The sequence below is a fragment of the Caloenas nicobarica genome, chromosome 2, assembly GCF_036013445.1.
Source record: "Caloenas nicobarica isolate bCalNic1 chromosome 2, bCalNic1.hap1, whole genome shotgun sequence".
In the NCBI taxonomy this organism is placed as follows: Eukaryota; Metazoa; Chordata; class Aves; order Columbiformes; family Columbidae; genus Caloenas; species Caloenas nicobarica.
Window position 1 is genome coordinate 16,746,338 of NC_088246.1, and position 12,723 is coordinate 16,759,060.

General features: G+C 38.3%; 1 protein-coding gene across 14 annotated transcripts in view; it reads right to left on the minus strand.

The window, feature by feature from the left end:
• Positions 1–12,723, minus strand: part of SVIL (supervillin) — a 107,812-nt gene that overhangs the window by 43,013 nt on the left and 52,076 nt on the right. For 6 of the 14 annotated variants that reach the window (XM_065629720.1, XM_065629717.1, XM_065629716.1 and 3 more), the window contains 9 exons: positions 10,089–10,172; positions 7,160–8,041; positions 6,657–6,827; positions 5,989–6,023; positions 4,717–4,778; positions 4,207–4,346; positions 3,351–3,446; positions 1,881–2,133; positions 348–371 (listed from right to left, as the gene is read on the minus strand). In XM_065629720.1, the coding sequence (XP_065485792.1) occupies positions 348–371; positions 1,881–2,133; positions 3,351–3,446; positions 4,207–4,346; positions 4,717–4,778; positions 5,989–6,023; positions 6,657–6,827; positions 7,160–8,041; positions 10,089–10,172 (1,747 nt within the window). The remainder of the gene's footprint in view (positions 1–347; positions 372–1,880; positions 2,134–3,350; positions 3,447–4,206; positions 4,347–4,716; positions 4,779–5,988; positions 6,024–6,656; positions 6,828–7,159; positions 8,042–10,088; positions 10,173–12,723) is intronic. The other 8 variants (XM_065629723.1, XM_065629714.1, XM_065629725.1 and 5 more) reach the window with 6 other exon arrangements.

A 12,723-nucleotide genomic window follows, 5' to 3' on the forward strand; every position in this document is an offset into this window, starting at 1 on the left:
ACAGTTAAGATGCAAAACTTTTCTGACATTCAGAGCTTGGCTTTGTCTTCCTCAAAGGAGACAAAAGCTATGAAAGAGACTGACAAACATGCCTTCATACACATCGCAAGAGGTTTTTTGTTTGGCTTTTTTTGTTGTTTTCTTAAACTGCAGGGTTAGTGAACAGCATGCAAAAGGAATAGACAAAATCACACCAGTAGGAGGAAATCAACTGAAAACTTTAAATGCACATGCAAATCCCATAAAGCATGGACAACACAGTCATTCATTAAACAAATAGAAAAGCAGAGAGCTAAGACTACTACGCTAGTTCAAAGATTCCAAAGAAAGATTAAGAAAATAGTTACCAGTTTACTCTTTTTCCATTGCATCTATCAGAATTAGAAAATTAGAGGAGATCAGCAAAGGGATTTCAGCTTTAATTACAAGATATTTACAACTATGTATTTTGGTAACGTAACCTGTAGTTATCTATTTTGATATCTTCCTTTTGTTTCTTCCTAGAAAAACTGTAACTGCATCTCAAAACATCCCAACACTCCAAATGAACAGTTTACTATAGAAAGGCTTTTTGAAAACACATTCCCATTGAACTTGGTTCAGAATCAACTCTGATTTCTTTTGCAAGGTTCAGAAAGAGATGACAAAATGTGTTTCCTCTGCATTTCCCCGCTTGAAGAGTAAATTTGTTCTGTAAAAGTCTGACAAACCAATGTGACTGTCACTGGCTTCTTCCCTATCTGCTTCAGCCCATTTCTGTGGGTCACCTTCCTGGTCCCCAAACAAGTTAGTGACACAACCATTAAAGAGGCCAGGCTGTCACAGTGGCTGGCATGCGGAAAATGAATAGAAAGAGGACTATGTAAAGTGTGGAAATCTTGCTGAAATAAATTTGCCAAATATTTACTACTACTTCATGCCTAAGCAAAGTAGGCATAAAGTACAATTATATATCTGCACAGTTTTGCACCAATATGGTTAGGGGAATCCTGCCTTCTCACTATTCTATTGTTATAATATGGAAAATGTATAATCATAAGTGAAGCATACAGAAATAGAAGGGTAGGAACTTTCTAACACTCAGATTGATACAAATCCCTAGAAATACAACATGTATAGCAGTTGTGCTTCACTGTGAAAGTGATTTCTTTTAAAGCTGTAATACTAAGGGACTGATGTTTCTGCTATTGCGACCATCAGCTCTGAAAGACCACTGCTGGCTCATTTTATGCTCAGACTTCACACAAAAGGCATTCCTTTGCAGTTCCAATTATATGAAGGATTCCAGAACAGGAAGCCCAATTCCACTGCACGTATTAAATAATTTCATTTTGATCATGGCTTTCTGAATTTAAAAAGTATCCTGCTTTAGGGAAAAAAAAAAAAAAAAAATCAATGCCCCCTCCTAGAGGAAAAGACAGAATATGTCCTGACTAAAAATGGAAATACATAGTGCTTTCAGGAAAGAGTCTGAAAGTTGCACATGACAAAGCTCCAAGATTCCCTGAAAATACATCTAAAGCACAATGATATATGTCACAGGTTTTACCCCTTTGGTCAGGAATTTACTTTTAGAAGACATGTAATATTCTACCGGAAAAGATAGACACTGTGAAAGGTACAGCATGCACCAGTCAGGAAGATGATATACTCTTGAATTACTCAAAAAAGAAAAACACACCAATGAAGTTGAACATTTTAGAGGATGTTGTTCCTCAATGTCAGAAGACGGCTTCCTGACAAGTTTTTTCCTGTGAATATGTCATGACCGCAGTGTGTAGCTCAGAGCAAAGAGAAGGCCAGCTGTTATGGCATCTTACTCTGAAGCTGTTTTCTCCAATAAAAAGAAACAAATGAAAAAGAGCTGAGATTGTACTTACCTGCTCAACTTCCCCAAGAGTGACTGGCTGAGTTTGGTAACGAGCATTCATTCTCCTGTGCCTAATATCTCCTCGACTCCTTGTGGAGATGGCCCTGGATACTGGTTGAGACAGTTTGTTAAACAAAGCCATTTTTTCTGCCAAACTTAAGGTGGAAGAATCTGGTTCATCGGACTGATCTTGCGCCATTGCCTCTTTGGCTGCTCTTATCTCCTCTTTTGCTAAAATTTTTTTGTGTGCTGATGCCTGCAAGCTGAAAAAAAGAGAACTGGAAATGAGTTTTGAAGGAGCCATTATGGAGTTTTAAAATCTCAACCTGATAGAAGCAGAACTGCATGTGAAGCACAATAGCCAATGTAATACAGCAGCTTAAGTGGTTATGCAGTGGTTCAACATTGGCATGACGAATTCTAATTCAACAGTTGAAGAATTAAAAAAAATTAAATTTTCATTCACAAATTCATTTGATTTGGACACAACACTTTTTTTTAAAAGGGGAACTCCAGACTGAAGAGAGACTTTTCAGACAAATCTCTTCACACAAAATACGGAGCTACGGAGAGACATTTAACACGCCTGCTGTAGAACAAACATGGGTCCTACAGTGCCATTTACATAAAATTCAATTTTATTAGCAATCATTTGTGTAGCAGAAATGGTAAAAACATTTTAAAGATGGATTTAAACTTCAAGTTAGTGTTGTTTTTAGGTTAGCATAAATTGTAATGCCTCTTATAATTTGAAGTGGAACAGAATTCAGACTGTCTTTTGTTTTGAGTTATCTGGAATAACTCAAGAACAACAAATAGTTTTGAAATATACTCCATTAATTTTGAAGATTGATTGACCAATGCTGAAGGTAGCCACATTCATTCATAAAAGCTATAACTGCATTTGTCTCTACAACAATATATTCAACCACATTTATGGAATTAGTAGTATTCTCTCTCTTTTTTTTTTTAATTCGGTCGTGGTGTCTGCTAAAATTCTCTCATTCGCAACAGGCAAACAGTATTCTGCAACTTTACCTATAGGTGGTGCAATTTCTTATCTTTCCTTTAATTTTGCAAGCTAAAAAAAATGTATGTAGAGACAGACAAAGACGATATGTACTGCTTGTGAAATCAAGCACCCAGCTTCGCTATTTTCATCTCAAGATGACATTACTGTATTAAAAAAAAAAGTACAAAAGCAAAGAGGGTTCTGCTAGGTTTGCTCACATGCAAATTACTTTCTTTCACAGAGAAGAATATGCCTCTAGAACAGGTAAGTGTGGTTAGAAAGGTCCTGAAAACAGATGCTTGACAAAAAAAGCTGCAGTGTTTTACCATGCAAACATAAATGAAGCTGATGAATGTTTTAAATACTCTTGACTTGACACATTGAAAGGGCATTCAAGACTTTAAAGACGCATCTGCTATTGAGGAATCTTGTGCTCCATGTAACATGCATGTTTATCCCCCCCAGTACCTGGTAGGTTGTACAGTGCTCTTAACTACAGTGGGACTAGGTACTCTTGTCACTACTGTGTGGCTATTCACAGAACGTGAAGCAGGGGTAGATTCACTTTAAAGAATTGCCAAGGAGGGAAAATTCACAGGGAGAGAGAAGAAAAAAGCATTAAGAAAAGCAATACATGAAGTGTTAACTACAGAAAAGACCAAAACCAAAACAAAACAGAAAAAAACAAACAGCAATGATTTTTAATTAACTGAGTTATCTGCCGTGACCTTTGCAAAATAGCTTCAAACACTTTGAATGAACTAAACACCTAGAGGAGCAAACAAGTTGTCTCGAAGTTACTCGTTACCCACAACATAAGCTATCTTTTAGTAGATCATTAGATGAACACCCATTCACCTTTGTTTAATTTTCCCCCCAAATTACTTCCTTTTTTTCAGGAAAATTTCATGATGTATGACCAGAGTGAAAGAAATGCATTTCCAAAAAGTATGTTTGAGATTTCAGAGTGCGAAAGGTTTTCCGCAATACAAATACATTCCATAAGAAACGGTGCAGATTTCCCTCAGCGCAAAGTAGCTTTTTCATTTCAGTTACAAACCAATGCTGTGACTAACCCCACTTACCTAATCTACAGGTTCATAAGCTTTCTATCAAATTACAGATTATACAAGTTATGCTTCACTAGTCCCTCTACTTCTAAAAAGGAATTTCAATATAGCTTCCCCTGTGGTTCTCAAGGAAGTTGGCCCTTAACAATAAATGTTTTTCATGCTACAAAGTTGTAAACACCACATATATGGAACTTATTCCCAGATTTAAAAGCTGGAACCAAAGTTAGAGCCAATACATGTACAAGACTTACGTAGCTGCAATGACCACTTCCTCACTGGTAATTGGTTGTGTGTGCGATCTATCCTGCAAACGCCGCAGTCTTCTCTCTACTGCTGAACTTCTTGTAGGTGGCTTAGGAATATTTTTCATTTCAAATGATTTTTCCATTTCCTAAGAGGACATATTTCATAATTAAAATCATGGAAGAAAAGTTCTAAACCACTACTTTCTTTTTAGCTTTCTTGCATGCAAAGTAGTAAATTTCCCAAATAGCCATCTTTGAATTAGAAGCAAGGTGTAACTGCACAGTAGGCGTCATGAAATTAAAACTAACTACACATCTCTCCAAATGACATCCTTAAAGAAGGCTTTACAGCAACAGGTCTACTGTATAGGCAGGTAAGAGAAAGCAAAAAAAAAAGTTATGTAGCTTGGACTTGGTTAACTGCATTACATTTCATTCTAATGCACTTTGGCTTCTTCAGCATCTTGTATTTGAAATGTTTAACTCAACTTTCTATTAAGAAAATGTAATACTTACTCTAAAAAGCAGCCTCTTTGCAGCTACGCTTAGTTTGGCTCGGTCATCCAATTTTTCTTCATCTACACAAAGGAAAAAAATGGAGGCTGAATGTAATGAATTAAGCTTAAGTGCAAGGTTTGGGGTTTTTTTGACTAAACGTTTTGTGAACTCTTCAAAAATTACGTTTTACTAAGACAAGAAGCATCACCAGCAAATAAGATGGCTGTTACTCCCTTTTAACAAAAGACTTATCATGAAGCCAACTGTGTAAACTTTACTTGTATTTACATGTATTACATCAGAGGAAAATTCTTAAGAGGATTTGAAAACAAAAGACTTGTCTTCAGGACAGTTCATATGCTTTCAAGTTATGCAAACAACCTTCCATGAATAATCAAACTTATTATACTAGATAACACATAGGCTAAGAAAATAATTAAAGACTGTTTTAAAGCTCGGTATTCATCCTGCTGTATAGAACATCTGTTTTCTACTAGTTGACCATACAAGATGGTCTCTCCTGGAAGCTCGTCATTCTGATTGCCACCTTCTGGCCCCATTTTTCAGAGGCTCAGCTGGTATCCTTAGGAGCTGAAATCAGCATCCTCCTGATCCAAGAGCCAGCATCTCAAAGCTGCAGAGAATACTCAGCTTTTAAATAGCATAAGGCATTAAATCTAAATTTAGGTACTCATGAGATTAGCTACTTAATTTGTGCCAGACTTGACAAGAGGGAAAGAGAAGCAAGATGGCAGGCTGAATTATATAATTTAACAACCAGCATCTTGTGACTTCCTTAGGTACAAAATGTTACCAACATCAGTTCCACGCTATAGTAAAGGCTTTTTTAGTTATTAGTCCTAGATCACCCATTAAAATGTGTATTTTTTTTCCACTAAGTAGCTTATTTATTGTATAAATCAGAAAAAGAAAATACAACACCAAAAAAAACCAAACCCCCCCCCCCCCCCCCCAACAAAACAAAACAAACCCCAATCAACCAAACCAAAACAAAATCAAAACCAACCTGTGTTGAAAGATGTCAAGCCATTCCCCCTTTGCCTCCCATATGGAGTTAGGTATTCATAGTCAGACATTTGGACATAAATGAATTTGAAATCAAGTCTGTAGTAGACATGGCTCATGGAAAAGTGGTACTTCAATACATTATAGGTAAAGATAGGTATTTTCAGTTGGATTTTGTTTGCTTTATCAAATAGCTTTTCAGTTAAAACAAAACAAAACACACTTGGTCCCATTTCTTCCTTAGAAAGTAGTTTAGTAACATACCTTCAGCAGTTGGTATTTCTGCACTCAAGATTGACCTAGTGAAAAAGTATCAAACAGAAAAAAATTAGTTGGAAACAAGACAGCAAAAATTAAATTCAAACTGCATCTGAAGTAGCAGGACTTCAGAAGCCTTAAGAATGGGGAAACTTTATCTATTTTTCAAGTTTCAACAGTTTCCACTCTGACATCCCTCAATAAGGCAGAAAGGCAAGCAACTGCAGCCAAATTTAAATACAGTAAAGGAAAACGATTTCCAGTTCATCTTGCAGATGATAAAAGTCTAAGATTTGCTGCCAGCTCTTTTAACATAAAATATGTAGCTTTGGTTGTTTACAAAAAAAAAAGGTAAATGATAAAGCAGAGTAGATGGAAACTGTTCATACAAAACCAGACAAAAGCATTTATCATTAGACAGAACCAGTCAACTATAATACTTTGTGATGATTCACTGTTCATCATTTTACATGGGGGGGATTTACAACAAATTGGTTTTGTTGGCACTGTTTTGGTTTTTATTTTACAAGAAGCTATAACAAACACTTGATTGTTTTTAAAGATAAACAATAACCTTGCAAAATATTTATGTTAATAAATGAACAAAGTCTCTTCACAAGCTGTTTCAGGTCCACCTGCACCAGAATGCTACACAGAGCTATGTACGTGCCTACCTATCTGTCTCCTTTCGTTCTGCTGATGTTATAGGTTGGGTTTTAAATCTCTCAGAAGTCTTTCTATTTTCACCAGGAGAAAAATAGCGCCTCGGCTTTCGTTTCCCTCTTTCACGGTCACCATTGGCAGACAAATCACTACCTGCCGTTGACATCTCAAACCGAGATTCACTTTTAAGCCACATGATAGAAAGCGCAAAGAAAAGAAAATAGAAGAAAGAAGTAAAGCATAGATGTAAGCATCTCAACAATTCACTAGATATCACTCTGCATGCTCCTCCGGTAACATGCGCAGACGTACACATTCCAGCTACCCCACATCACAACTTGCACTAGCGAGCAGAAGCACAAAAGCGGGATTCAAACCATCTCAGCCTCCAATACACACTGGTGAGAGCTAAGCTGTGTGCTTTAAGTGCCGAACACAACTGATGTTGAGTGTGTGTAATTTTTGCCAAGGACGTGCAAGTTTCACACGAAAATATGTCTGAAACGTCACCTACAGTTCCGTTTTCTTGTTGGCATTAGCAGTCTCCAGAAAGACATTACGGAGCTGGGCAACAGAGACTTTTGTGTCAACCATGCCAATCTCACCGTTGGGTGCATTTGCTTCCATGCTCTCCTTACTTTTAAAAGCTTCTAACTTAGAAGCCACAGTATAGTCAGACATTGAGCGAGTCAGGACTTTATGCTTTGCTGTTGACACTTTCCAAACAGGAGCTTTGGCCTTGGCCGGCTGCGATACAGACCCACTCTGTATGTACATAACAGCTTCACTCCTTTCTATGTTCTCAGGGGTCTTGAACGGCTGCTCAGGAGCCTGCCTCTTACTGCTCTCCAGCTCTCGCTGAACTTCGGAGTTAACTTTCAGCTTGCTTGCGAAAGAGGAACTCCCCACCGCGGTATCCAGTTCTCCAAAGAGGCCTTCATGGTTCTTCCCTTGCTTGCGGATCTCGGATGGCAAAATTGGTCTTCTGCCTTTGGAAGCCTGCTCGCCCTCCAAGGACTCTTCTTCATCAGGCTTTGCTCCATAACCAAGTGCCTCTTTCTTTTCACTCTCTGATGCAGTGGCAGCTGACGATTTTGTCAAGAGGCTAACGCTGTCTGGTGGGAGGTGGTTGCCAACAGAGCTGTTTGCTTGTTCTTCTGTTGCCATCAGCTGAGCTGTGTGAGCAACGCCAGCAGGCTGAATATAGCCATGTATTGGCTGGCGGACTGAACTGACGGGCTGATTTATAACCCTATCAAAGGCAGATGTTTCTGTCTGAAGAGGCATGTAGTGGGCTGGCACTGGATGGGATTTTCTCTGAGATACTGTGTCTGTGGCAAGTTCAGGGCTTCCACGAGCACTTTCCTCTTTCACCAGTTTTTCTCTAACTTTTACTCTTTAAGAAAGAAAAAGGATTAAAGCTGTGAACAGCAATACCCAATCTGGGAACGAACACAGTCACCTACTGTGGGTATAGACAGCAATATCATATTAAAATAAAAAGCAAAAGCATGAAAGAAAGCAATCTTATGATGCAACCCCTTCCTCCCTCCCGAATCTTAGCTGTAACATTGCTCAAAAACATTCAGCTGATCCACAGGCCCTGGAACATGCACGGCTCCTGAGAAGGTAACTGAGCAAGCTCTGAAAATGTACAGCTTGTTCCCATGAGGTCACAACTGTGTTTGTCAAACAGCACATACCCATAGTCTCAAACAAACAAGATGATCAAAACTGCTTTTTATACTATCAAGGTGTTTGGTTCAGCCTGAAATTGCAAATTCCACCAGTAATTGTGTATGTAGTCAGATTTTCGAAGCTGTCTGAACACTGGGCAGCTCATGTCATATCGAGATGCTGTTGCAGTGGGGAAAGGGATGAAAAGACACCTTGTTATCTCTATCTATCCCTTCAGATGCTTTGCCAGAGACTTTTTTACTTGTGCTTTTGTGTGTCATATAAGAGATCTAAAATGTTACATGTAGTGTAACCTGTTTCAGTAAGTAAGAAAAAAAATGTTGAAAGTGCAAGCCTTAAAGCCCAAAGTGAAACTATGGTATGGCTGTTGCTCTTCAGAGGGCTTGCTGGGAAGAAAGAATTAATTAAAAAAAAAAAAAAGGAGCTGGGGGGGGAAGGGGAAAAAACCAAACCAGGCATTCTGTTTTAAAATGTTTCATTACACACATGCAAAACTTACAGGAATGTTCCCCAAAGTTACCTTACTTCAGTGTATTCTCTAGAAACGCCTCTAGATCCGTGTAACATCCACACAAACCAGAGTTGTGTTCTACCTTTAGACAACTCTGCGAGGCCAGGCAGGCGCAGCCCGACACAGCCTTTGCTCTAGGACGACGCGCGTCAATGTGCAGCAGTTTTACAGCCACGCCGAGTGTTCGGACAGCTTACAGGGCGAGTGTTTGTAAACACTGCATACACAACATTAAAAACGAAAGCGCTGTGCCTCCTCCCCTCCCAAATGGGTATAAAAATTATTTTAATACTGAGGAAGGAGAGAAACTCAAGCACAGTATGACACTAGCTCTTTATTTGAAAGTAAGTAATCCAGCTCAAAGTATGTGCAATTCCAGGCTTGTTACCAACAGATTTTTTGGACGTTACATTATTTTAAAAAGCGAGATTTAGAAAAAAAGGCAAATGAATTTCTGAGAGAACAATTCGGGACATCCAAAGTTAGCTGAAACACCAACCTTTCTAATCCTTTGCTGTTTCTTATCTCTGAGGGTTGGTGCACTTAGCAGGGAAACTTCTCTAAGTTACTTAAGCACAGAAAGTGTGTTCAGTCTGAAAAAGTGATTCTTTAAACTATGTGTACCAAGCATTCTCCAGAACACCCACATTGATGTTAGTACCGGGTTATAAGAATTATTTTAATCAGGAACATGGAAAAGAGTCTTCCTGCAATGCTTCTCATGGTGGTCTACCTGTATATGTTACCAAACCAGGAGAAAGCAGCTGCTTGTAGCTCTGATCAAGATCTTGCTTTACTTTTTTATATATATATATATATAATTTTTTTTTTTCTTTTTTTACTTCTCTCGTACCATCTCGTTTGGAATTCAAAGAATTATTTGTAGGGAATGCTAACATGGATTGGTGCATGGTGTGAAAATCTGCTGGTTTGCAGAGTACAAGGTAGGATAAAATAAGAAATTATAAAAAACAGTGGAAGCCAGAATGAAAGTAGCTATGGAAGAAGCTAAAGGCATTTGTACTTCATGAAAATACCAATTGGTCATAAATTATTATAAAAGCAGATGCTTAAAAAAAGCTTCAACAGCTGTTTATCCACAAGAAACAACACTTCCTAACTTGCTGCTGTTAAAAGAAAATTAAAGGCAAGTGTTAAAGGAAGACACAGTAAAGGGAAAGAAAGGGGAGGTTTGTAATCTGATTGTTAGCCACACAGCTACATTTTTTGATACCTGGAGGGCCAGCTGATAAGTGAAGGTGTGTCCCCTTCTGAATCTTTCTGAAGAAACCATTCAGGTTTTGCTTTCCCTGCACTACTACAGAAAACAGAACTTCAGGTAACTTTTGAGATCTCAACACATGCTCCCATTGTTTCTCCCAATCTTCCCTCCCCACCTCTCTTTTTGTTTTCTAATTACTCAATTACAAATGACAGTTCATGAAAATAAAGGCACAGCACATTAATTAAATTGAAAGGCAATAAACTGTGAAACAAGCTATCATATTAATTCTATAAACATTTTTAAAGTGCTCTGAATGTTAAATATTCTGCAAAGACCACTTCGCCAAGTGTGCATTGTCCAGAATTTGAAGTGGAAGCAACTACATTTTTTTCTATTTGCAATTGCAGGGTTTATGTAAGGACACCTGGAAAAGTTGCTAAAACATTCCTTTAATTTGTCATTTGAAATGGTAAAGACTGCTGGGTCCAAAACAAAGTAGTTATATGAATTTAACAAAGTTAGAAATTCAGATGGCTATAATCATACTTCCTAAGAAATTCTCAGGATCCTCTTGTATCCCTGTATCACAAAAGCTTCAGAAATGCAAACCCAGTTAGCTCAAATACAACACACTGTGCCAGTGTGTGACAGGGGAAAGGAAAAGCTCAAAAAACAAAGTCATCCCCCAATTTGATCTTGTTTTGACTTTATTCTGTTTCCATTTTGGGGATGAAAGCATAAAAAGAAACAAGAGCACTGCAAACTTTTAAAAGCCCTGAAGGAAAGGGTATTTGCAGACCATCTATGTACAGTTTCTCAAATACTTTCTTAATGCCCACCTTCATCTACAGCTCCTCAGCAACAGTAGATCACATCAAATATTTTAAACTTGCACGCACAGACTGACTGGCCACACTAACATTTACAACCTCCTCGGAGGTGACAAGCAGCCAGGCTGCTTTCCACTACCCATACCTACATCTGAGAGAACTCTTCGCATTGCAGTAGAGCTATTCGGGATGTAAATCCCAAATTAAGCTCCAGGTCGTCTACTTCAATATTTCTTAGCTAGTCTTCTAACGGAAATAGTTGAAAACAGTCAAATCAACAACTGCTCTTAAGGTAACAGTGGATCTACTGCAAATAAGTTTAAATTTGAGAACTCACCTACAGTTGTCACCTTATCCAAATCAAGCTTAGAACAAAGTCAAACACCGACTGTTAGAACACCTTTTGTTTTTCCACATTTTGAATTCCTAAAGGAACTGACCAAATAGGAGGTAAAAAACTTCCAAAGGAGCTGACACGGTAGCTCGAGTTGCTTTGAAGCAAACTTCCTTCTCGTCTCTTCATGTGTACTTTGGCACATGTTTATAGTGGGCATGGCCCAAACTGCAATTATTTGTACTTGATCATTCATCCTTTGAAGAGAGCAGTCAGAAGAATGCAAGCCGTGTTTTGAATTTAGAGTTAATCAGCCGCTTCAGCAGGCAAATGCAGACGATGTCAAATGATACCTTCACAGCACTTTGTTGTTTTCTCAGTGATGAATACTAAGATTAATTATTAAATCTTCTTAGGACTGAATGCACAAAGCTTTCATATGTATTCCAAAGCAAGCTGCATTTATTTTCCAGTTTGAACTCAGCAAATTTAAATTTAACAAAAACAATTTTGCAACCTATCTAATGTGGAACTGACTTCAAACCAGCGGCCACCTGGAAAGCTGCGTTAGCCCTTATATTGCTTGTGCAAATGCTTTATAGAAGACTACCACACAGTAACTTCAAACAGACTGCATGGAAATACGCAATGACTTCTTTACCACTCAGAAACAGGGACAAGAGTTTTGGAGAGGTTATTCTTAAATCTCTAAATATCACAGTAGTGAGTACACGCTGGAAGTTGTCAGGGGTATTAAAACGACGAACAGGCTCTTCGCAAGTTGGCCTTTAAAATACCACCTATTGCCTACACACATATCCAAACAAGAGACAAAATCCTACATTTAAACTCTTGGCTGCTGTAAGAGCTATACCACATCTTGGTGGGTTCAGATGATTTCCTTCTCTAGATAAGACAGTAACTGTGGAAAAAATTGTTTTCACACAAATACTGACCCAAACCTCATCCAGAAAGAATCTGAAATTCATGATAATGCAGTCAGCGATTTGTATTAAGTTATGACTTATTCCTGCTGCTTTTGCCCCAATCTCTTATTTGTTAGTGAGGCACTACTGCAGAGCAGAGAAGTAAAAATGATCGTACCACAAATAGGATGGAACTTAAACTCTGGAACTGTCCTAACATCAGAACCCACCTGAAAATGGATCTTACCCATTTTATTATCTGGAAATGAAGAACAACTAAGTCTCAAAAAAAATGAAGACCTTGCAGAACGGGCCTGTCTCCAGTGCTTGCCAAACGCAGCTGATCCCTTAGTGTTTCACATAGCATTAGATCCCATAGGGATGTATAACTTTCAACAAATGAAAAAGTATGCCCCGATTAAAACCAGTTCCCTTAACTATTTCTCTTCTGCCCAAAAAATAGGTAATGCCAGAAAGGTGGCTTTAAAGGAAAAGCTGGAATTTGTGAATGTTTGATAATGCCTTCAGCCTGCTCAGTCTGAACTTGTAACTGG